At 40.4% G+C, this 25708-nt stretch overlaps 2 protein-coding genes across 4 annotated transcripts in view; one reads left to right on the forward strand and one right to left on the reverse strand.

Moving 5' to 3' along the window:
- Positions 1-25708, reverse strand: part of BCO1 (beta-carotene oxygenase 1) — a 50398-nt gene that overhangs the window by 2553 nt on the left and 22137 nt on the right. For 2 of the 3 annotated variants that reach the window (XM_072346483.1, XM_072346485.1), the window contains exons 2-10: positions 10991-11147; positions 8875-9003; positions 7186-7315; positions 6419-6566; positions 5406-5553; positions 5062-5282; positions 3971-4228; positions 2778-2880; positions 1634-1728 (exon numbers count right to left, since the gene is read on the reverse strand). In XM_072346483.1, coding sequence (XP_072202584.1) covers positions 1634-1728; positions 2778-2880; positions 3971-4228; positions 5062-5282; positions 5406-5553; positions 6419-6566; positions 7186-7315; positions 8875-9003; positions 10991-11054 — 1296 coding nt within the window. In that variant the 5' untranslated portion in view covers positions 11055-11147. Of the gene's footprint in view, positions 1-1633; positions 1729-2777; positions 2881-3970; positions 4229-5061; positions 5283-5405; positions 5554-6418; positions 6567-7185; positions 7316-8874; positions 9004-10990; positions 11148-11321; positions 11437-25708 lie in introns of those variants that run through there. The other variant, XM_072346484.1, reaches the window with a different exon arrangement.
- The window catches only part of LOC140257279 (polycystin-1-like protein 2), a 29774-nt gene continuing 21768 nt past the window's right edge, over positions 17703-25708 (forward strand). Inside the window, 10 exon segments of the mRNA XM_072346479.1 lie at positions 17703-17950; positions 20661-20846; positions 21003-21113; positions 21544-21691; positions 21903-22132; positions 22793-23197; positions 23791-23889; positions 24483-24532; positions 24807-24924; positions 25149-25356. Of these exon segments, the coding sequence (XP_072202580.1) occupies positions 17767-17950; positions 20661-20846; positions 21003-21113; positions 21544-21691; positions 21903-22132; positions 22793-23197; positions 23791-23889; positions 24483-24532; positions 24807-24924; positions 25149-25356 (1739 nt within the window). The 5' untranslated portion in view covers positions 17703-17766.

Here is a 25708-nt window from a genome sequence, read left to right on the forward strand (position 1 = left end):
TCCTTTTGTTGTGACCTCAATATTCCTCAAGGCCTTCTATTGTTAACTAGGGCATATATGCCAGAACAAGGGCTATTATTAGTGATGTAAAGGTTAAACCAATGGGGCAAGAATTCCACACAGGCACTGGCATTAACCAAAGGAACAGGGCACAGCTTTTCATCTCATTAATGGCTCAAGTTCCTGCCCAAACCACCTTCCACTGGGGACACACTTCCACCTCAGTTCTGTTAAGTGCTTTTCCTGCACATCCAGATGCAGTTTTGTTCTTTTCCCCTTCAAACTTCACCCAGAGAAATAACTTCAAACAAAAAGGAAAGCATTCGAGCACCGGAGGAAGAATTTTCCCTTCTATCCAAGAGGACAGCAGCTCCACTGACCTAAGGATTGTACCTGGGTGTTGCTGTGACTGCATTCATGAAAGAAAAACTGACGTGAATAAGCAGCAATATAAATATAAATTGCTGTCAGATGATATTTTAAGCCAGGCAGGAATTATCTGCACTGGAAATCACAAACGTGTTTATTTGCTTGAGCTACTGTCAAATGTTCTGCAATAAATTTTCTTGCATCGTGAAGAAATCCAGCTTTATTTTGTAATCAGTGGTGGTAATTATATAGAGCCAAGAGTGATCTCAATTTGCTCTCAGTACAGTAATTATAAAGTGGGAGTCTGTGTGTGCAATACTCCTTCACTTTTCATCTTAATCTGCTGGCAATTCTAGGCTGTCTTCTGAGAAGCTGCCATCATGCGTGCACAAAGGATGCCTTTGCTATCCTTGTTACACAGAACTAGCAAAGGATAAAGCTTTCTGAAGAAATACATATTATTTTAATAACTTCTTGTTTTAGTTGAGTTTCCTGAGGGGAAAGAAAAACCCATAAGTATTACAGATATGTGTTTGCCCATATTTGTGTATATATGCCCATATACATGCTATTCCTTTCTGCTACTCTTTCCTCTGTAGGTTTTGGCACATGACGGACGTTCAATCAAATGGAAAAGTGAGGGTCTCTGCAACTGCTGTGTTCAGAAGATGGGAAATAAAAAACTGGATAAAGAAGCCTGACTTTATCAATACTTCACAAGGGAAATGATGCAACACGAGCTTACCCTCTGAGAACTCAGCCATTTCCTATTGCTTTGTGTGTGAATGACTCACAAATGGGAAAAGTTTTAATAAAAAACGATTCTCTATTGAATATTCCAGCATCCAATCTCAAGTCACACACCTAAGAAAGCATTTGTTTGCTCTTTATGGAGCTACATGTTTTCAACATCTGGCAACAAAGTTCCATACATTCAACTAGCAAAGGGAGGATGTATTTTTTCCATAGTTTGGCCCAGTAGGGCTGTTTCAGTTATCCAAGTAAGCTGACATGCATGCCCAACTTTTAATCTCGATGCTTTCAAGTGCTGAAGTTTATGAACACGGTACACAGCTGCAGTGTTGTCAATTAGAAGCTTTACCAGTTTCACTTCTGGCCTCAGAACCCCCCGTTTCAGTTTGGATTGGTAACTGCAGATGACATTGTATTTTGGGACAGACTGAAGCACGGTCTACTTATAACTGCTTACATCTGATTTGTGTCATATATACACAGTTCCCAACGTTGTAAATGCTAGTGATACCTTTGTAGGAACTGGACTCCACTGGACTTCTGTTGCATAGACATATTTGTATTTTTTGCCATTGTAGTCATAGTTGACACGAGGCAGCTCTATCCCTAGGTATAATAAAACCCGAGACTTAGGAACAAAAGGAGAAATACAATTCCAAGCATACATTTACATAGGCTAATTAATGCTACCCTGTGAAAAAATTTTGACAGCATTTAGAACAGATTTTATATGTTTGAACTTCTAAAGAGCGTTGATGATGGGTATTAACAGAGCACAACTAAGCCAAGGCAGTTTGTTCAAAATGGAAATGATAAGTATCACTTCATTTGTTTTATAAACACATTACATGTGAGCTCCTGGGATACAACTGGAGGTTAACATTCTATGTGACTTTCCCTTTAAGCACATCCATACCCTTTACAAATTCCTGTTATGACCCTTCATACAATTTAAATATCCACCCTCAGAGATAAAACTCATAAAATACAGCACATAACTGAAGCTGCCAATTTTATACCTCACAACAGGTAGAATTGCAAGCCACATTAATAGCTGTAAGATCAGGCTGGGGACCCTAGAGCAATATGAAACTGATACAACTGCAGACATTAGAAGATTTCATTCTTGAGAAATATGACAGCAACCCATTCCTCAGACTGCTGGGATGCTCACCTTTCTGTGGGATGCTGTTTGGGAAGGAGGACGTGCCTGACCTAGGAGATCTCCTGTAATCCTTTTAAAGAGCTGTGCAGGTCTCCATTAGGCACGCAGAGGTCTAACACTTGCAAAGTGAAGCTCTTTGTCTTTGACACAGTGGTATTTTGGACTTTCTAAATATAGATGTTTCTAGAGCCAGGGTACCACTATAAATAACAACAATTCACTTATTCCCTAACTTTACAGCTCAGCTTGCATATACTGCCTCTGAATCATTCCTGCGCAGACTCAGGGTCTTATATTAATGGATGGGCTCCAAGGAGTGAAATAAGGAAGAGAAAGATATTGTCCATATTATGCAAAACATATTAATTAAATCTTTGGTCACTTTCAGCTTTATAAAGATCTGATGTACACAAACAGATGCTAGGCATTGTTAGAATACAACGAAATGTAAGAGAACGTATTTGAGAACTGTATAACAGATATTTCTTACCTTCACATAATATTTCAGGTTGGCAATAGATGCTGCCATCTTTTTCTTTTACAGCAGTTGCAGAAGTTGGAAGTTTGACTAAATTAGAACCTAATTCTGCATCCTGAAAGAGAGGCATGCTGAAAATGTAACGTGTTTCTAACTTAGAACTTTCATCAGGCTTGATATTAACATTGACAAATTTGGGATTGGGCAGATATTCCAGGTTCACAAAGTTCCTCCATTTATCCTGTAACATCAGATTCTGAGCTTCTCCTTAGAAATCTCATTATACTCAGAGGGTTTGAATATATCATTGTGTAACCGCTTTGAATCACACTGAGCATTTAGAAAGGTTTAGAGAGAGATGGCTGTGTTCCAGAAGCACAATAAATACATGATACAGTCTGTGTATTTAATTAACAGAGATAGGCTTTGAAATATGAAATTCACACAAAGTTAAGGTGCATTCTTGTTTTTAATATACCATAGCTGAATGCTTAACATTGCAGCATAGGTAGGATAGTTGAGATCCAATGCATCCTTTGCCCTTACTGCATGAGTTTTTGAGATATGAAAAGCCAGCAAGATCCTGGGATGTAGAAGGAAAAAGTATTATCCATTCCAAATGAATCAAGCAGGAACTTGCCCAAGTTGCTGGCCAGTATATAATCTTTACTGCAAACTATGATGTAAAACGATGTTTTAAATTATATTGAAAGATAAGATCATTCCTCTTGCTAGTAAATCTTGTACTTAACTGAAATCTTCTCATCTTAATAAAGCTATTGCAACAGTGGGGAGTGTGAATGTATTTCATATAGGTTTCCAGTAAAGTGGAAAAATCAGATTGTGCAAAACCTCAAGAATACCTTTCTAACCAACATCAAGTTGATATATCTGCTCATATTTTACAGCACCTTACAAATAATTGCACTGTTAAGGAAATGATGCATGCTCAGTATCCCTCCGTAAATCTCCATCAACGATGGCGTCAGAACCTCGACCCATCTAACAGTACATCCAACTGCTTGTTGCCATTTCTCACAACACATACGAAAAACAAAACCCCTGAACACTTTGAGAACATGTTATTTTTAAAGAAGTAAACATTTGCACAAATGGGCTGGAAACTGCTCATCCACCCACTTTTCTCATGCGTGTATTTTACATTACTGATCAAGGAGCAGTTTAAAAAGCCCTTTTCTTCTTACCTTGTCATGCTGCAGAGGCACAACAAACCGCCTGCAGGTTGGGATGGAGGTAAGTCTGTTGTTCTCTTCAAAGTCTTTGTTCATTCTTTTTAAGTAAAACATGTCATACAAGCTATTGTCTCTGTAGGCAACGATATCAAAAACAACGTGGCCGTCCTCTTCATAAGCATTGATGTGGTGATAAAGCACCATAGCATCAGTGTAAAACTTGGTGGATACTTCTTTTTTTGTCTTTTTGTCGATGAAGTGAAACCACGTCTGAAAGACAGCAAACATTACATAAAGCAGTTACATAGGAAATTGTTTTTCTACTGATAGCCATTACATCCTAAAGCACTGCCTGTTCCTACTGAAGCACATTATAGATTAAGGTTTTGCTACTAGGAGATGAGAAGTTCCAATCTTGAGACCAAAAAATGCAGTACAAAATGAGTGTGGAAGTGCTCCAAACTCACTTCTCTGTTGCAAATTGCTGTTCGGGCCAAGCTGAAGTTTTCCAGTAAACCTGGAAAATCCCTGGCCTATTTTTAATTGAAATAACTCTGCCCTAGTGAAAAGTCTCTGCTGTCTTCTCTGTTGGTGTCCTTTACTCCAGCACTGTCTCCATTCTGAGGGCCACAAAACATGGAAATAAGGTCCTCAGGAAACAGATTATTTTTCCCCCTTAATTGCATCAACAGAAGGGAGTGTCCTTTTGTTGGATTGAGGCTTTTTCTACCAACCTGTCCCTAATTAATCTGATGAAATGGATCTAGAACAGATTTCATACACGCTATACAGCATTTTGTAAGGAGCAGGAGCAGCTGCTGGGATGCTAAGAGCAGCTTTATTTTCTCTTCTGGCACACAACATTTTAATTGTGCTGAGCTGTCACTTCAGCATCAGTATTTATCTGTGAACTTTCTGGAGATGGGAGATAACATTTAAAAAATACAACAATAATTTATAAAAAGTGCAATATGACAATAAGGGCTTTTAAAGAAAGGGAGGGTTATTACTGAAATTAATGAACTTGATGAAAAACAGAGCAGCAACAGTAACAACAGGTTACTGGCCTGTCTGACTCCACTGCTCGGCATTAGATAGAATACCTTATCCTCCTTATGAAAGGACAGGCAGGAAGCCCAGTTCACACCTCGGATGTAGGCAGTTGCCAGTTTGACAATATCCAGTTTGAATGGCTGCTCTATGAACACAATATAACTCTCTGTGATTCCAAAGCTGTGGTAGTAGCTTGGTTGGAGCAGGGAGCGAGAAGGGATGGAGCACACTACCTCCAGGTGTTTAAAACAAGATTTCTTCTTTTCTTTTTCTGAACAGAAATAAAAGAAAGTAAAATGACATTTATAAAATCTTGTGATTTCTCTCCTAAATGTCATAAGAAAAGAAATTGCTGACAAGTCTCTAAGAAATACTGATAAAAGCCATATCTTACCTGGTACAGAGGAAGGGATCTTAAAGAGAACATATTTTGTTCTCCCTTTATCAACAATGGAAGTACCCATGTTGAGAATATTTCCAGCACTGTCATAGTGTGGGTGAGAAGTTGCCAAGTTTACAGCTACGTATTTGCTGTAGTCTACCTGGAAGATGATACAGTAGGAGAATTTAGAGATGTGTAGGTACGTTAAAGTTGATCACAGCTTAATGCTACAAATCCACCAGCCCTTCTGCACTGGTAGCCTTCCACTGGGACCCCCCCAGAGGTCTTGAAAATTCATCATTTAAGTCACACGATTCATGCAGATACTCAAATCATTTCCTAATTCAAGGCTAAGCAAACTACAGAATCTGAATTCACCTCTCTGTTGCAGCCACACAACAAGTAGGAAGGTTGGCTAACATTACTCTGCAAATGCCCATTGCATTCTGAGAGCAGTTATTTAACAGGGCAATGAGTCTAACCATTTTCTGGAACAAAATGATTTCTATTCGATTTAAGGGAACCGTACTCAAACCATAATGTACAACAAGAAAAACTCAATATTCAATAAGTCCACACTTGCTTTTAACAATTAAGTAATAGCTTACGTAAAGCACTTGAAAAGTCATCATATAAATGGCCTACTAAACTGTCAATTATGTAAATCACTTGAGAACTACAGAAGCATTATAATGGAAACCATCCAAAATAATCACATCACAAGCACAATATGTGGTATTATGCCTGCAACCCCACGACGCTGTGTACAGTTGTGCAATTGCCCAAAGCCCCACTTTCCCTTAAACTGCTTGGGATTTTCTTTTGAACTCCTGAGTTCTTCCACGAAGAGATATCTTCACCATTTAACTTCATTTCAAAACAGCCTACTCTGCTAGGCAGGAAATAGGAGAAAATACACATCTTTCCAGTTCTGTGTACTGCAGATTTAAGGGATTCATCTGAGTCAATCTGAAACTGTCTTCCTCAGCAGGCAGGAAACCAGAACGACAAACAGACATTTATACCTTCTCAAGTGTCTCCAGAGTCTGTGGATCAATTTTTCTGATGAAGTTAGTCTCACTTGTAGCATAATAATCATCCCCGGTTTTCATAATGTTGATCAGGCAGTTGTCCGTGAACTCGGGAATGGTGTGAGATAAGTATGAGAATGCCCTGTGGGGAGGGAAATGTCATGTTGGCTCATTAGAGGAGCAGAAGCTGTACCCGCGTGTACCCCATGCAAAGCAGAAGTGGCTCCATGCAGAGCAGGCTGTGCTGGCTCTGTCCCTTCCCTGCCATGCCCCTCTGCTACTCCTTGGCAGGCAGGGTGTGAGGGGCAGGAGGACTTTACAGCCAGAGCCTGCATGAGGATGAAGGATGTGCATGGATGAAACGCTTTCTCTATGCCCATTCAGACAGCCAGGCTCAGTCCTGCTGGCAGCTTTTTGTTTTTTTCTCTCAGTTATTCCTTAGATAGTATCATTTTTATAAAATTATGGGAAACATCTGAAAAATGAAAGCACTCGCCTGTTCAAAACTACAACAAAACCTACTTGCACGAGTGAATTAAACAGACAGCACTACCAACAAAGTGGAATTGAAATGTTTGCCTTAGACTATGCCACAGAGCGTACAGCACTGGGTATCACTCCTGACCTTACCACTACGTGGCAATTGTAAATTTACAAAACAAAATTCATATTTGTATGCAAGTGTTAAGTGTAAACAGAAAGATATCCGTGCAGGAGAGAGAGGTAGATAGCAGCACCCTGTTGGGAAAAGCATTGCTTACTTGGCAAATATGTTTTTGCATGGATCCGGATAAGCCATGGTTCCAAACTCAGACACCACGATTCGGTTTGCTTCTATATTGCAGTTGTAAGTGTCACTTCGGAGGTACTTACTTCTGTAGTAAACTTCACCTGACAAAGGTTAAAGGGACTTCGGTCACATTTCATGCTAAGCTCTTTCAGAAAACTGGCACAGAGATAGAGAAAGAATCTGTTAAGCAGATGTCCTTTAGCAAAGAAAAGTTTGCAATGGATTGGGCTGTCCAAATCCCTGCTTTGGAAGGCTATCTCAGCTGCCTAGAGGAACCCAGAACTGTTCTTGTGGCTGCTGACATCAACAACAATTTCATTCCTCAGTTACCATCAAGTTTGGACAATAGTGGGGACTTCACTAGGGTGAAGAAAGAAGGGATTTGGATAAACTCTTCCAGTAAATGAAAGGAATCAGCATAAAGATGATTAATTATGCAGCAAAGTGTGGGTGGTGGTAAATCTCTAGTAATGGCAAAACTTACACTTTGCTGTTTATGACAGAGTAACACACAGCTTGAAGGAACCAACTTCTGCACTAACTGATCTAATGGACTGATATAGTTGAGCTAGCTGAGCTCTGTTTGCACCAGGGAAGTAGAGCAACCATCAATTTAAAAACCACTGCTCATTACTTTATATGTCATTTTGTTGCTGATGTAGACCTGGACAGGCCAGGAGACCCTGCAGCTGCACCAAATGCCTCCAGTTACAGAAATGGAAACTAAAAGGTGAGCTCTAGGAATGGAGAACGGCAAGGGTGGTTTCAGTTCCTTTACAGAACTGGACCTTTTTTGGGAAGAACAGGTGTTAAACATCCTGCCTCACGCTGAAAAGTACCTGAAGCAACAGAAAGTGCTTTCACTTCAGTGTTCATGAGAAACAGCCCTCGTGGTGTGTGTGGAAAGCAAATGCTGCCCTGCAGTGACCTGCTCAGAGCTGGCTGAACGCCATCCCACAGCACAGACAGCACTGAACTTTGGCACTTCTGAAGGAAGGACAATATAATCTGCCTGGAGAGATACCTCTGCTGCTGCTATGGAGAGGGAGGTGTGAGTGTATGTTTGGAGACACCATAAAGCGTGTTATCACTTCACATGCTCTGTTCTGCAGACAATAGGCAGAAATTGGCCCTTGTTCACACTGTGTGGCTTTTACCCTCAGTTACCCCAGCTAAGGAACTGTGGTCATGAAGTTGGTCTTAAAACATGTAATTGTTCCAGAGAGAGGACTGCCCTACTGAACCACCACAACGGTTTCTTCTCCATCTCCTTTTATGTCAGAAGGGAAGGGCTGTAGCTGGAGGATGCAGTTATATCTGAGATCCTGGCATCAAGCAGCCTCTCTAGAGCCCAGTGGTGTGACTGGACACCTGACACACACAAACCAGAGCAGCACTAGAATCCAGCAATGCAGACTGTCCCCTCTGACGTGTGCGCAGCCCTCTCTCACCAAGAAGTTATAAGGAACAGCTCCCCTGCTCTGACTGCTGGCTGTGACAGACTCACCGCACACAGCACCCACACAGCTGGTTTTTTGCAGGGTTATAATCAGACACCCGGAACATTCTAAGGCTAATCAAACTCAGAACAGAATAGGCAACATAAGACACCAATGCTTGGTTTGCTGATCTTTTTGTGATCTGACATGCAGTGACTTACCATTTTTAAACGTGAAGCTGTGCAGCAGTGCCAGGCCATCGAACCAGTGGTTGTATTTAGTGTCCCCTATTGTGTGCATCCCTGGGCCATTTCGGAGAAGTACTCCTTGTAACCAAGTGGGAAACTGACCTGAGAATGAGAGGAGCATTCCAGCATTCATTCCTTTAGGAAAGGGGCATATTGCAGGACGATATTACTAAGGGCACAGGCTTCATAGGCAGATGGGTCGTGAATGCAAGTCCACACTTGTAATAGCAAATAATTATGCTTCGGTTTTGGATAACTAAAGCATAACCTGCTCAAAAATGTTGCTAGTCATATTCTGCATAAATGTTGTGATAGGACATTATCACCTGAGCAAAAGGCTGCTGGAAATTACTTAAAGCCAGGAAGTAAATAGAGTTGGACCCTTTTCTCCCTACACTCAGTTTTTAAAGGGACATGTTTAATCCCTTTTACTCATGCCAGGAAAAGCTAGAGCTTCTCAGAAATAAACGTATTTCATAGGACATGTGATTTGTACTGGTCTTCATTACATCAGTGGAAGTCTCAAAGGTAAAAATATATATATCTATATATTTAGATGTTTCTAGATATTATCTATCTATCTAGGTAGGCATACATCTCTTTATGTAGATTTCTAATAGAGATATATATTCTCTAAACGAGAGGAAAGATGCTCCAAGAGTTCCAGGGCAAGGATAATCAGGAAAAAAGAAAGGCAGTCTTTTGTTTGAGGCAATGTTTGACGCAGCTTCTGAATCTTCTGATGCAATTCAGTGCAATTTCTGACACAGTTGCAGTATAAAAGTCATAGAGGAAATGGATGCCTACTGAGGTTTTCAGATAAAAGCTCATTCAAGTGGGAATTAAGAATGTCTGCTAATCACAATAGGTATCAGCCAGCATTCTTAAGTGATAAACAGCTTTACAAATCTGGACTGCATCTCTTTTTCGCCTTGTGCTTTTATCTGAAGTGAAAATAGTAATTCTTTTCTGTACTACATGAGGACACGAAAATGACCCAGCAAAATCTGTAAATATTTGGAGGATTATTAACTGTCACAGCTGTGGAGGATCAGATGTTTGTGTGGCTGTACAGTCTTTCAGACAGCAAGAGTTATGTCTGACGTTGGCGTTATGGGGTCATATTTACAGTGCTCATATTGAGTAACAAGGAGACAAAATACAGGCAGAACTCAGGGATTGCTAAATATGCAAAGAGGTCATGGTCCTCTTTAATTTTCATTCCTGGTAAATACTGAATAACTATTACCAATGAAGTAATATCTTAGTTTAATTTACTCAACTGTTCAGTTTTTGTTCAAATAAACAATTCCACAACACCGCTAAGTTGTAGTAAAAGTTGTTGCTTGCAAACAAATTCATACGTTTCAATGGTAAGCTTTTATTTTGAGTGACAAACATTTAAAAGGTATAAAATCACCTCCAATTAAAACAAAATCTTTTTCAGTTCAGCCACCAAACTGAACAACAACAACACAGTCATGTAATTATGTACCTGACATGACCTACCTGGGAACTGACTCTAAAACTGGTGTTAGATGCCTGCTGAATGCTGTGTATATTTACTAGAAAGAGGTACTCAACAACAAACCTCTCCTGTAGCTGCAGCAAAAATCTCTTTGAGTCCCTCTTCTTCAAGGTGAAAAAAGGAGAAAAAAGGTTAAATTGACCAAGTGTTCATCTCTAGAAAGCCACTTCAGGCTATCTTACTGGAGTACACTCTGCATATTCTGCTAGAGTACCTTCTACTCTAGAGAGGGTAGTGAAGGGTTACAGAGAGGAGAAAACGAAAGTCTGTACGGAGCCATGGGGGAGGGAGTGCCAGCAGATTAGATCTTGGGGTTTTGTCCCTCACCACCGACTTCAGTGAATCCCGTTCAGACGGACTTTCTGAAAAAGCACATAGAAATACCCATAAAATGAGAAAAATCCTACAGTCCGGGGCACAAATAAGGTCTGAGCTCAGTCCTTTAAACAAAACTCACTGACATTCCTCACTTTCTATTTCCCTTTTCTGCGTTGCTTCGAGTGAGCAAGTGTCACAAACGTTGTATATACTTGAAAACAGAAGAGTTTGTCATTCACTTACCTTGCACCTCAGCTTTGATGGGCTCTGGATGTTCTTCTTTGTTTCTGCTAAATATTGTTTCCATCGCTCACGTAACTGAACAGTTCCTGCGTCCTCTACCCAGCTGCTCCTGCAGGCGTAGCGGTCCCCTCCTCTCTGGGCTAAGAACAGCTCTTTCCTGTTACATAGAAGGATGAGGTTAAAGTGCAACTCGAGCCAAGTGGTTGCTGGCTTATAGATCGTCAACTTATAACAGTTGATCTTTAATCCCCAACACATACATAATAATTCTCACACGTTCCCTTTAACTCTTTCACTAATTTGATGTTAGAGGAAGAAAAGCACAGCTCACCTGTTTGCTCTGTGCAAAGTTAGTTCAAGCAGCCAGGCACACCAAAGGTGTCACCTTCAGCAGTGCAGGGAAAATCGGAGCTGTTAGTAGGGGTGCCTGCCCCACTTGGCCGAGCAGGGGGGAAAAACAGAAGAAAGCTCTACCCACCATTCTGAATTTCTCTTGCTGGGAGTGACAGACAGATGGAGCGTCATCAGTTTCTTTCCATTCTGTCAGATTTAACCTGGGCTATTCTATTAACTCACAAAACATCACCACTGAACAATGATGAGCTATTTTTCTTTAGGCACGAGCGGCTCCAGAGTGAACTGAGCGGCACAGTTTGAATTAAGCACCTTTTTACAAATAGACACAATTATACATTCTCCCACATGTGACCTGATTCCACCTGGTTATCAGCTCCATCAAGTCTCTGCAAAAGTATGGCAGGAATAATTAAGAAGAAGGGGGATTTTTAACTTCATGCATTTCTTTCAAGATAAGGTCCTTAACCGAGTTCAATGTTGTTAATTTTAAAATCCTCTAGGAAAAGACTTATTTCAATATAAAGCATGTGATTGCAGAGGAAATCACAGGCTCCATTGAACATGAAGGATAAAAGGATTCTTTGCACAATCATATATTATGCAATTTTATATGAGGTTACCCTAAAATCCGATTTTTTTCCTGCTAAATCACTGCTGTTCCCAAAATGTTTTAACATCCATTCCTAAGTCTAATTGATCATTTATAAATATCCACACTCGTTTTATTGAAAACACTATTTCTGCTACAGATCACTGCTCAGACTCCTGTTATACACATCTATTGCTCTTCCCATCTGTGTCTGCCAATTTACCTTTACCTTGACAAATCACCAGGACAGCGTGCCTTTGTCTCCATTAGGAAAGCACTGATGGAAACAAGTGTTAAAAAAAATCAGAACTGCTAACTGTGTGATTTCCCTCTTTTTACACTGAAATGGATTAATATCCAAGTATTTATTTACAGTTATAATGTGTAACTGCCAGAGGAAGTAGATGTGGATTGGGCAACTTCCCTAATTTCATTGTTTCACAGCCTTTCTTCTCCCTTTGCAGAGATGCGTTTGATGGGAGAGCATGGAGGAGGTTATACAAGTCCATGCTCTAGAGAGCATAGAAACCTTTTCCACTTCTCCTTACCCCTCACATCTATTCTGAACGAGAAAGAAGTTCAGTTCAACTTCCCTAAGAGCAGAAGTTCTTCGTCAGCACAAAACTGCGCATCCTTATGATGAATCAGAGACTGTTTGCTATTAATACTTCCATGTCTGCTTTTTGGTTTTGGCTCAAAACTCCAATACAGAACAACGGGAAGAGGTTAGAAAGGGACCTGCTGCCTTTAGAGGGCCTACAGAACCACAAGCCCTCCTGGATTTTGGAGAGACTGCCTGACTATCACCTGATTATCTCCGATCTTGGGCTTAGCAGACACATTACAACTCACACATACAGTATTTTCCAGACCATCGTAACTTTGGTCAGACTGTGCTGGCTCTGTGAAGAACAGATGGTTTTCTGTAGTGTGAGATTTCTGGCATGTTTTTGAAGCCACTTAATGTAATAGTTTGCACTGAAGGAAACAAGTGGGAAGAGAGCAGTGCTTACTTTCTGGCTGTACAAATAGTTAAACATTTTGTGCAGCTCAAATTGCTGGTTAATTAAGCTTCTTTTATAACAATAATGTAATTGCCACGTGTCTACCTTTGAACTTTTGGCTTACTTACACAAGAAGCAAACCAATGCCTTTTGAATAAGGGAGAGACAGATCCTATTCCTTATCTCGATACTGAAATAGAAGTACTAATTCAATTTACATTAATCACAACCTTTCCATCATAAAATTCGGATTATAGTTAAAGCCCATTAACAAAGATCAAATTACCTGACTACATCTTTAGACTGTGCTAAGAATTTCTAACTAACAACTGTTATCTATTATTACCAAATAAGGGCTCCAGTAGTAAAGCTGATAGGAACTTAGAGCTGCTCTTGCTGAAAACACATTGACTGCTATCTCACCGTACCAGGGGACGTAAGCTCCAACATTTATCTCTGTTAAATATTCTCTTATTGACATCATCTCATTTCAAAGGACGTATGGCCAGCACCACTGAGGAATAATTCTCTTGTTCTGTCCAAGTCCAATTGGAATCGATATAGTTTGTGTCAATTCAAACAACAATAGTTTCCATATATTGTTCAGATTGGGCTTTGTTTGGATCAAACTAATTATTTGTTGTGGTTTTGGTGAGGTTTTTTCATGAGACTTCAATATAAAACATTTTTTCTTTTACAATAGTGTGTACAAATATAATCAGAAACACTGATGTAATAATTCAGATAAGAACATTCTGTAACTGAGCATTAAACCACTTCAAGTGCTGAGGCACAGAACGGCTGCCCCAACCACACTTGTACCTAACAAAAGCACCATCCCAAACAGCCTCTGGGACCTCATTGTGGAGACTGTGGGGCTGATCTCTTATGATGGTAAGAACACATGAGATGTCAGCAGATTTTTCAGATAGCTCTGCTGCTTTATATGTGAATTCAAGTCTAACCTAAGCTATCAATAGCCCTAGTCTGATTCATGCTCTTACATGGCACATGTTTACTCTTCTTTCCAATAGTCAAGTTTCTGCTGTGGACAGCAATAGGACATAGGAGCTATCTGTGAGAAGGGGAGGTATACATGCATCAGCTGTATGGCAAGTTGGGAAAGCTGGGCTGCTAGCTAAGGTAGCAGTACATGTTTCTATAGGGACACTCCTCCTCAGAAGATCTCCAAGGACTTAACCAGACACCAACTGTGACAGAAGTTAACCATACGCATCCTATAAACAGAAATTATGTCCGACTCAGCAGCTCCTGAATGTCATCCTGCTTATCTGCACTCTGACCCTATCATTCCAGGTATGCATATCTAAATTAATTATTGCACCCTATAAAGATAAGAATTATTTTCTGTTTTTCTTAACAAGATAAGATCACAATTGCAGCTTGGCATGGCTCACTGGGAAGTTCACTGTTGCCACATGGAAAATTAGACATTAGAACCACAACAAAAACAAATCCCTTTGATTCAGCAAACAAGTGGGCCTTGCTATCAGGTCATGCAGCCCAAAGAGCAGCAAGGAAGGAGGCCTGATTGTGACCCACCTTCTTAAAGCAGTCAATAGATGGCTTTTTCTAAAGCACTCTGTAGATATGGAAGATTTATGTGTACATAAGTATTTTTCTCCATGCCTTTCCAGGCAGTCTGCTCCATACTCGTTACTTCTTCCTTGGGTAATAATGAAACAGACCTTTTCAAGAAGCAGTTTGGCACACAGTAGAACTGCATGTGACGTGCAGTCTAAGCTCAAGTTAGTCATACCTGAAAATCATCTTTTTTTCTACCTAAATGGCAGGGTAGTGTAAAATGGTTTTCTATTTATACGATATTCATAAAACAGAGATACATTTCTATTCCAGAAAAAAATCCATACATTACACCCAGTAATATTCAGGAATGTAAAGAAGGGATATCCTATAGAAAGTAAATTTACTTGCTTTTCCTTAAGGAAGACAAGATTTCCATTAACTTCAATTACTTTGGAGCTGATCCACAGGGGGCAGCCTGTGGCACTTCTGGCATTTTTAGCAGTATGTTCATGTATTCAAGTTTTCAGTTGCAGAGTGAGAACTGGATGCTGCTACAGAATTAATCCATCACACATGAGTCAGAGGCGCTTACTGGCAATGCAGTCTGTATCACCGAGTTAGACACATTTAAGTACAGTCTCCTTCTCACCCATGAAGCCAAAACAGAAGGGCTATCTCTCAGCTTCTCCAAAGCCAGGCAAGTCAGCAGGTCCCAATGAGAAGTAAGAACTCCAAAAGGGAACGTCATGAAAATGTGTAGTGGTATATTTCTCTTCCCTCCCAGGAAAAGGGATGGATGTGTGGACAGTGACTGGGCCAGACACATCGGACAATCAGAGTACAGAGCAACCATGCTCAGAGTTGGGAATCCCAGACTGAATATCCCCTTCTCATCTGCCAAAATAGCCCTCCTTATTAATCAGAGATTAATGTGAGATCTGGAGCAAGGGTTGCATAGCTGAGGCAAGTCTCAGTTTTCAATTGCAGTGGGAGTGGGCACCTAGCTCAGTGATTATCCTTCCATTGCATGACATTTTCTTTCCCATTTCTCTCCAATTGTCCCATCCACTAAACACTCTCCCATAAACTTTCTCTTGAAAACCCTGACCATAATCCTGCTTTATCCAGCTGCGAAAGGTGACTAGAGTAGAGGTCAAGAAAGGTCTTGACGCTGAAGATTGTTCTTAAACACTTCTTGGACACAGCGTGCATACATTACTCTGCAAGATACCTGTAAGAGATAGAGCTGGACTGGCACACTGCGATCCATGCATTGCCTTCCGGGTGACAGTGCAATGCAGATGGCATTTCTGCAATGTGGGAATTCTAACAGACATCACTACTTACTGCATCTCTGTTGTGGAGCTCCTAAGTCCAAATATAAGTGTGTGTTCTTTCAGTGGAGCTGATATCAAGGACAAGAGGATCACAATAGCTAAAGATCTTTATTTGTGATGTTTTTCTGGCTTATATCTTTTGTAGGTATCTTTTGTAAGGAAGTCCAGAAGCACTGAGGGATTCTAACTCCTAAGTGTTGCTGAGCTGGCTTCACAAAGTCCATCAGCAGTCGGTGCAATGTTCACATCAGGCTCCCAATTATCTTTGATGATAAAGGCAGTATTTTTCCAGATCACTGTATCAACTTCCAGCCTTCTCATCTACTTACTAGCAGGTATGAGGTAGCTCTGTATAGTTAAGCAGCTTAGCTTTTAAGGGATGATGGGAGCATTTCACATGGGTGTGGAACTCTAAACAAGCACCACAATTAGGTCTACTTGGAACAGATGAGATTAACCCTGGTATATGTAAACAGGTGGGCAGGATGAATGTGATACAATAATTATAGGCATCACATTAGTCTCCAAAAGAAGCACCTCAAATAATCACACTAAAAGAATAATAATGATTAAAAACAAAGGAATTCAAAACAATTAAATGTATCTAGGGGAACACAGTGTGTTTTCCCATCTAATGACATCTTGTGTTTCTCATTTTCCTTATTCTTACTATTGTATCTCTTTGTTGGCATTGTAAAGACCTCCAGCTTTAATGTTCGTACAGCGATGCCTTTGATGGAGGAGCTTTATCTCACTTTCACATGTGTCCAGTAACAGCATACATCAACTTTATCTTCTCTGCTCAAGAGGAAAGCAATACTATAATCTTCAGACTGGCTTCACATGGATTGACACGTTTAAACAATGGGCCTCACAATGACCATTGCAGTGATTTAGTATAAATGTTTGCTGTGTGTGTCCTCAGACACAATCACCATTATATATCATAAGCCATTTGTTCCATGTACTGTTGCTGCTGTCGTTGCAAGCAGACATAGAAGAAGGAGGAATACTGATGACGTGACAACTCCAGCTTTTGAAGAAGGCAGCAAAAAGAGTGGTGATGTGATAAGCAACACCAGAGCCACACCGGGCACTAAACTGAGAATGTGGCTTGGGATCACAGTTCTAATTTCTCTTGCTGTGTGTTTGGCTATGGAGGAGGCAATTGATGAGGAAGGAATCCCTTGCTCAAAGCATCAGCTAGCTTTCAACCACTCATGCTATGAGTTTGTCAGACTCCAGCGTACATTCACAAGTGCCCAGAGGTGGTGTGAGAGGGGAGGGGGGCACCTTGTCTTCATTGAAAATGAGGAGACTCAAGAATTCTTGCAGAAACACATTGCTGAGGATCAGGAATGGTGGATAGGACTGATTTCAGACTCCTTGCTGAATGAAACTACTGACGGTAGGTGATTTTAAAATCTTGTCTTCTTTAGAACTATCAGCCTGTGATGTTTACTTACCATGACAACAAATGCAATCTATCCCACTATAGATATCTGCTGAAAAGCCACTGTCTTTTGTTGCTGTAACTTTAGATTTATATTAAGATGTTTTAATTGTCCGCTTCACTTCTCGGTTGTATGTTGTCACCATTTGCATTTGATCTTCCTCTTGTGTAAACACACATTAGATCAGCTTGCTAACCCAGTGAGAAACATGTGCTGGGCTGGTTCTCCAGTAGGCAAGCAAGCTAAGCATCATGCTGGGAAATGCTGCAAGATCTGATGCAAGGGAAATGATGGAACCTTGAGGCTGAGAGTCTTGGGGGAATCAGCAGCGTCTTTTTTAGTGGTTATGTCAGATTTAACATAAAACTAAACTGAAGATCTCTATTGAGGCAAAACTGCCTTTCCTTCAGTAGGAGAAAGGATGCAGACTTGTTCTGCAGGCTCTGACTCTTAAGTTGTTTTCCTGTGGGAAATAAACACTCAGGAAATGTATGTTTTGTTGACAGGGTCAATGACTTGGCTGGACACCTCAAAAGTAAGCTACAGTAACTGGTACGGTAACCTGCCATCTCCTTTCTCATCCACATGTGGATACATCCTGAAGAATGCCAAGTATCAGTGGGGCGTGACTGAAAACTGCAGCCAGGAATTTGACTTCATTTGTGAGTTTGGTAAGACGGAACTAAGAAGTGAGCTTACTGTATTCACCACTGTGCATCAATTGTCTTGCTTCTTTCCAAGTGGCTGAGCAATAACCTGAAGTTTATTAAAACTGAACAAGCAAAAAAAAACATACAAGCCCAATCAGTGCTCTTTTTCTACTTCATTGGTGGTCTGAACTGGAGGGAAGAAGAATCCTAAAATCACTGGGTTGCAGAATGGTTACAAATATGAACTCTCACATCACCTACCTGTAAGACTGCCCTGAAATTTTTAATCATAAATATGGGCCAAAGCAAGACCATCAAAATAATTTCCATTCGTCACGGAAGCAAAAATACAGCCAGGCTTCCAGTGATACTTGTTCTAACAGTCTGGAGTAAGCAAATGCAAGAGCAAGTTTTTCTTGTTTCTTCTCAGATCCTTCCATCAGTTTAAGTTCAAGGGCTTCCCTGGGCCAAGGATACAGACAGGAGCCTGTACTTCCTTGTGCTCAGACAGGAAAAGTACGGTCATTGCATCTCTTAAACTGCTTGGAACAAACAGTCCTGGAAAGGAATGCTGGCAGTATTATCCCATTTGACATATAGATAAGAGGGGAATTTGTGTTCCTTGCATTTTGCACATAAACCAAGCATTTTAAACTGTAACTCGATCTCAGGCCACAAGCACTCGATGGCAAGTCAAGCTGTGGCCTTCAAATCCAATATACAAGTACAGGTTACCACAAGCCATAGCAGGGCTATTGCAATGGTCTGACATAATGAACGAGTCATTCCATAACCAGGAAAATTAATAATGTTTTGTTTCCTGTCCTGATCTTCTGTTCCACATCCCCTCTCCATCCTTCTCCTCAGTCCCCCTGCTCACTGTCACATCCCCATCACTTCCTGTCTCTCCAAACACTTCTCCCTCTATCCCCATGGCTCTGCAGCAGCTTCAAAGCACCAGCTGTACCTGCTGGCCCTCATCATAAATTGGGGTAAAATCTCTACTCCTAATAGAGGCACTGATGTAGTTCTTTCTCTTTCACCTAGCTATTAATTTTCATGAATTTTTAGGGTGTTTTGAGGTTTATATCTATACATCAAATTTGGCTGAAGATGACTAACATTAAAAATGATCGGGGGAGTGGAAATTGGCAGACAGCACAATTCCTTCAGCTGATTTTCCTTGCAAAAACACATCACAATTATTTTTTCCATTACAACCACGGTAGACAACTATCTGTTTTTAAGGAAGCTACCATCTGTTACCATAGGATCTGACTTAAAGCCCATTAAATTCAATGAGAGTTTGCACTATTGAGCAACAATGCCCTGCCCTACATCCATCTTTTCATTACCCAGGGAACAGAGAACAGATTGAGGCAATTATAGTCTTGTTTTCAGTATCTACAGCCCATGTCCATTAATGCACATACATGTTTCAATAATAATGTAGACTCCTCTTTTACTAGCTTTGCATGCAAGGAATTTGAACCACAACCCTAAAAAAAGCAGGGACAACATTCTACTCATTAATCCCTCTGTGTGCTGAATGCTTAGAAGTTTGTGCAGCCTCACTGCTTCAGTTTGCCTCTGTAAAATGGGCATATGATATTTAAGTCCCTCACACCCAGGCACTGTGAGGCTTGATTCACACCAAGCATGAAACTTCATATGAAATGTATGGGTAACTCCACGTGATATCACTATTTGAACTGAATCTCTCTGATTCCCCATAACTATGCACAATTGATGACCTGAGATGTGTTTGTAGAAGCATCTAACCAGAGACAGCATTCTGTCTTCATCCTTTCTTTGACCCTACTCTAGAATGATTTGTGCTTCTCAGCTCAAGCAAAGGTTTTCCTTGGTTCAATTTACTGCTCTTATTATTTTATCCTACCAATTGATGCTCCGTAAATTACGAGTCTTACTTACTATTGTAGTAAAAATACACATATTGAACCAGTACAAAGGAACACACAACTGGTTCTATTCATTTTCATATGTAAATTTACTAAGACAGTAAATACTATGAGAACACTCTATGCCAAGTAATAAACAAATAAATGGAAGAGATAATAGCCTGTGTTATAATTTAACAGAAAATTATTTTCCAAGCTAATTTAGAGAGCTCTAATCTGTAAACTGATCATGTTGCTATAGCTACAGCCAGGCTTAGATTTAGCTTTAAGTAACAGTAGCATACAATTACTGCAGTGTGCAAACACTGGCTCTGTTAATCAAGGTGCTTAAGGGGAATGATCAAAACAGCAATTGGAGGACAATGTCTTTAAAAACAAAAACATTCTTTTGCAACAATCTCATGCAAGAGCTTTTCATCCTCCTCTTCAGGTACTGCATATCCTGATTGCTAAAGGATTCCAAGAAATCTGAAAGGAAATTAACTGCCTCAGACTAACCCAAGAATGAGGTGTTTGCTTTTAGAAATACGACCTTACTCATTTGCGCAGCTCTGCTGAATGGAGTCCAGTGAATATCACAAAGGAATAAAGGTGTCTTTGTGACAGAAATGGGATCAGGTCCTGTACTTTATATACAAACACTTCTCTGGTGCAATTCTTTTTTCCATTTTCAGCATTGGTGAATTTAAGAGGGAAAGAAGGAGAGAAAAAGAAACAAGAGGAGGAAAAAAAGAATATGCAGGAGAACTCTAGAAGATTTTATTTTCAGAAATTCAAAAAGTTAAATCAGATTATTTTTTCCCTATTAGAAAATGGCCGGAGCATTGCTTGTGATAATTACAACGCCACCGTACAGTGTGGATCAGGAGAAGTTATTCAAATTGGAGAGTCATTCTATGGACGGAAGAGCCCTCACTACTGCGTACTGGAGACTCCTCCCCAGAATGACACGGAGGAAGACTGTAGCTGGATTAGTGTCAAAGATGAAGTGGCAGGTAGTGTCTTACGGCATGGGAGTTTGCTGTGGGATTTTGTCTAGAAGTCAGGAACAAGATACTAATGCATCTCTACCCTTTGTTTCTGTGATTGTCTCTCACCTGAGTTATGACAGCTGCATACAAACACACTAATCCATATAAACTTCCTTCCAGGACAGTGTCATGGTCTTCAGGCCTGCCAGGTGGCAGCAGATGGCACTTTCTTTGGAGATCCGTGCCCAGCTTCTGGAAGCTATTTGTTTATTCAGTACCACTGCAAGGAGGGTAAGTGCAACAGGGCTGTCAGTATCAGTAGCCCGTTCTTTGCTTGGCTGTAACACTGGGAGTGTAATATTTTTCTCAAAAATCCCTGCTCCATCCTCAAGGAAGAATCTGGAAGAGTGGTGACACAAAATATCGAAGACATAACAGTGTAATTTCTCTGTCCTTTCTGACAGTTCCAGAGGGTTTTTTATAGGGTAAAACCCAGGAAATCCATCCACATAAAATACACAAATAGGATTATACTCCAACATGTAACTTGACCAACTGATACGGAGAAGAATCAGCTTGTGATCACTCTACCACTGCATCCAAATTGACAGCCGTGTCAACTCTGATTTGAAGAAGGCCTGTTCTCACCAGTGTATGAAAATCAATTGACTTAAGCAAGAAATATAGACAAGATGGCACTGAATTCTGTCGTGTTTTACAGGTCTGCAGCTGGTTGTAACAGACACGTGTTTTATCTTTGAAAACATCACAGTCACTTTGAACTGGCTGCTCTCTCCATACTCTGGCAACCTTTCCTGCATCATTAGCACTGGAGATGGCCACACTGTGGATCCTTACTACCCTCTAACGTAAGATATATGCTTTATACATCATCAGACAAATTCCCTGTATAGAACAGAAAAATCAAGGGCATTGTTATAGTGTGAAGAGCCTTGTTCACCTCCTGACTGCAGGAGAGCTGAGTTAGGTCAGAAAGATGACAGCTGTGACCACTGTTATCACATAAGGTCGGAGATTTTGGACAGTTTTCCACAAGTGGCTGTTCTCTTTCTGTTCTAGACTGCTCAGCAATGTCACTCATAGATACACATCTCCTGGGGAGTTTGTTGTATTTGTGGAATGCAGCACCAGCGAATGGCACGTGACAGCACAGAAGAGGGTGCTGGTTCAGGACAGGATGGATGAACTAAGCATTATTGGGTGCTACAGCCACCACGGATCTGGGAACAGCTCTCACTGCCAAACGCTGTATGGAGAGTTGTTATGGATTCAAGTTGAACTCAGCGGAGGTAAGGGTAATTAGTCTGTGTGGTTTAAATCGCAAGCTAGATACTATCCTACCCATGGAACAGAAATAGGATTTTCATTACAGAAAACAAATCTTTTTTTCCCTCTAATCGTTGCCTTTCTGCAACACTCCCAGCTCCATTGGAGGGGTTCTTTCCCAGAGGGATTACACCACTTTGAACATAAACATAAACCCTTCTTCCCTCTCCACAAATCTGACAAGGTACGACCACAACTTTAGTCACATGAATCTACATGGAGCCAGTAGTAATGTTTCTGCATCTGAAGTTCTGAAGTTAGGAATCCACAGAAATGCCTCTCCAGCTGAGGGTAAGAGGATTTCACACTAAGCAGGTCATATTTGCTACTGTATATTTTGTTCTCACTTCAGGCTCCTGGAATCTGCACATTTAAAAAGTTAAATTCGGTAGCATACATTTGAATTCTCTTGACTGCCTCAATGCTCACAGCAGAAAACATGCGACAGACTTTCCTAGGGAGACTAGATGGGCACAAAAACAATTGGAAATGACTTTATTCAAAATTACTGCACTGCTGCAGTATTTTTGTGACTCTAGAAATACTTAAATGCTGTATGAAACAGCAAGAACGGAACTGCCTATTATGCAAGCTGTGAGAAATTCTGAACTGTCTTCTTCCAGGTAGTGGAGTGACCTATATTGTATTAGCAAACAACATGACACTCATTGAGTCCAGTGCACAGGAAGGAATTGCCCCTCACAACCTGACGCTTGACAGTGCTGCTCAAGAGCTGCTAGGCCCTGGGGTGCATCAGCTGGAAATCCAAGTGTCCAGCAACACAACTGCATCAGAGATCTCAGAGAGCATCACCATTCACTTGATTGAGCCAGTGTCTGGTCTTTGGGCTGTATTAGCCTCTCACACTCTACAGCTGGGGGAGAATTTGGAGATAAATGTCTCTGTGTCTCACGGTGCCCCAGCTAAGATGAAGTTTGAAGTGGTTGGACTGAATGAAACTCACTCTCACCAGGAAGACTGTCCTCAAGGGGAGCCTCAAACATACATCATTCCCATGCACTCTGAAGGTACAGCATGCTGACTTCCATGTTTCTAAGATGTTCCTGTTTGTCCATATATATCACTTTCCAAGTTTATTCCCCATTTCACACTACTGTGATAGAAATTCTGAGTTCTCAGCACAGATGACAAAGAAAAGAGGAGCTCCATCCTCACCTGCATATCAGTTTCCAGCACATAGTTTGTGTTGGACTTAGGAATCAGCTTTTTAACATTTTTTCTTTCCATTATTAAGCAATCAAAGCCTTTAAAACATGGGACTAACGAGATTGACTTTAAGAGATAATCCAGTGGCAGAAGACAAAGAAATTGTCTCCTTTAATGAGTTATTCACATCCCATGCAAAAGCTGACACACCAGAAGCTAATTACGATTTTGTTTCATGTTTTAAGATTCAACATTAGAAGCTTCATTGGGCCTCCCTATAACCATCTGAACATCCCATCCCCTCAGGTAGAAAATCTCAAACGAGACAGCTGCTCTCCTAAGTGCAAACAAAATTAACCAAGAGAAAATAATATAATTTTCTTTATGAATTTTATGTTACAAACATGATGGTCTGGTCCACTGACATACTCGTTTGGATGTTTGTCATTTCTAGGTACCTTCCTAGTGAAAGTGATGGCCATGAATGCCTTCTCAAATGTGAGTCTGGATATTGGGTTCATCAATGTGCTGTCAAACAGTTCTCACAAAGAAGGTAATTGCATTCATCTGACAGTGCTGGTTTTGACCGCGTCTTTTTGCAATCAGAGCACTTTCATGGAGTGTTTATGGTTTGCATCCAGTAATTTCTTCCTTTCCAACAACAGTGCTGAAATTTTTTGAGGAGGCTTCTTCCTGATGACGGCAGATTCCCAGGCTTTGAAGTGCTCATTAATTAGCATCACTCTCTCTATATTACATATTGCACATTTGCTGTTTGTCCTCAAGTTTAATTAGTGACGTGTATGTCCTGGGATATGGTTCTGAATTTAGGAAATATCTGCATCACAGCAAATCACATAAATTGCTGTCAATAAGAACTCCTAGATGGTAAGTCCTTACATTTACAAAAGCAAAATATACCAGGAATAAAGCAACTTTAGAATTAATCCCCCTGAAACCTTTCCAGTACTTTCCCTCTTTTTTTTTCTCTTTACATCAGTTAAATTTCATCACTTCATGTAAATTTGATTTACACCATTATGATTGAAGAATAACACTGATCTTACAGTACGTGACTAACAAGTTAGAGTTTCACCTAATGAAACTAAATTGCTTATCACAGTTATTGCTTTTTGTGTTGAACAGACCCCGCTAAGGAAAAAGACACCTTTAAAACTAATACCCAAATGACAAAAGTAAGTATTATTTAAAGATCTTTCTTCAAAAATGAAATGCATTACGTAAGAGTTTGGGGATATTTAGCCACACATCATTCCTCTGGGCCATCTGCTGCTATTCCTATAGCTGATACTCACACGCTACTGCTGGTTAAGGAAAGAGCATTTAAGCTACAGATGTGCATAGAGTGATCCAGTGTCTAAGTTTTCAGGCCTTTCTCATTTATTTATGAAATAACATATGTATTTATACATGCCACTTTCCCCATTGGTACATTTACTTATTTTTTAGGGTCACCAAAGAAAAAACAAAATATACATTAAGCCGAGTCGCCACGTGGATCCTTTCACAACTATTATTCTTGGCTGGCCAGATAACAAGGACAATTCCAGTTTTTTCTGGTCCTGTGGTATGTGAATTTCCTGAAGTTTTTCCACCAATTCTTATTTCATGAGTGACAAACTCATATATTATTTCAAATAAATTGGTCTGAACTTTGGTTACCCCCTCTATAAACCGGGTTAAGGAAACCTGTGACTCTATAAAGCTCTTTGAAACCTGTACTAGGCAAGACCTTTATAAGTGACATGGGATGTTATAATGATTCAAGCTATAAAAGAAATGTTCATGCAGGAGCTTGCTGGCCTGAATGGGATGAATGTGTGCAGCGCCAGATAATCCTCACCAGCCAACAAGAGGTGCAAATCCCACCTTCCTGCCTTCCTCCTCCAAAGTCAGCAGTGACTGTGAGGGTGACAGTGAGAAGCCACGGGAACAAAGAGAGGCAGGACGAACAGTGCCTCTATGTGACTGCAAAACAAGACCTACAGCTAGAAATCAGGTCTGTTTTCAAACACTGGCATTCACTACTTAATATCACTACACAAAACTAGTGCAGGACCATGTGTATCATTATTAATTACAATTATGATAATAGATTGTTTGTTGTAAACTTATTTATTACCATCAAAGGAATTGAAGACAATGGGCCTAGCTGTGATTTTCCAGTCTGCATTTCTGAACATAACCCCTTTATAAACTGAATAATATTCTTCCCAAAACCACTTAGGCATTTCAACCCCCTCTACCTTTTATCAGCTCTGGAGATTTCCATATGCAAACTTAACTGAAATGATGGGAATAAAAGTAAAAAATAGGTCTGAAATTCCTACTAGACACCCAGAGACACTATA

Source organism: Excalfactoria chinensis, chromosome 11, assembly GCF_039878825.1.
Source record: "Excalfactoria chinensis isolate bCotChi1 chromosome 11, bCotChi1.hap2, whole genome shotgun sequence".
Classification (NCBI taxonomy): Eukaryota; Metazoa; Chordata; class Aves; order Galliformes; family Phasianidae; genus Excalfactoria; species Excalfactoria chinensis.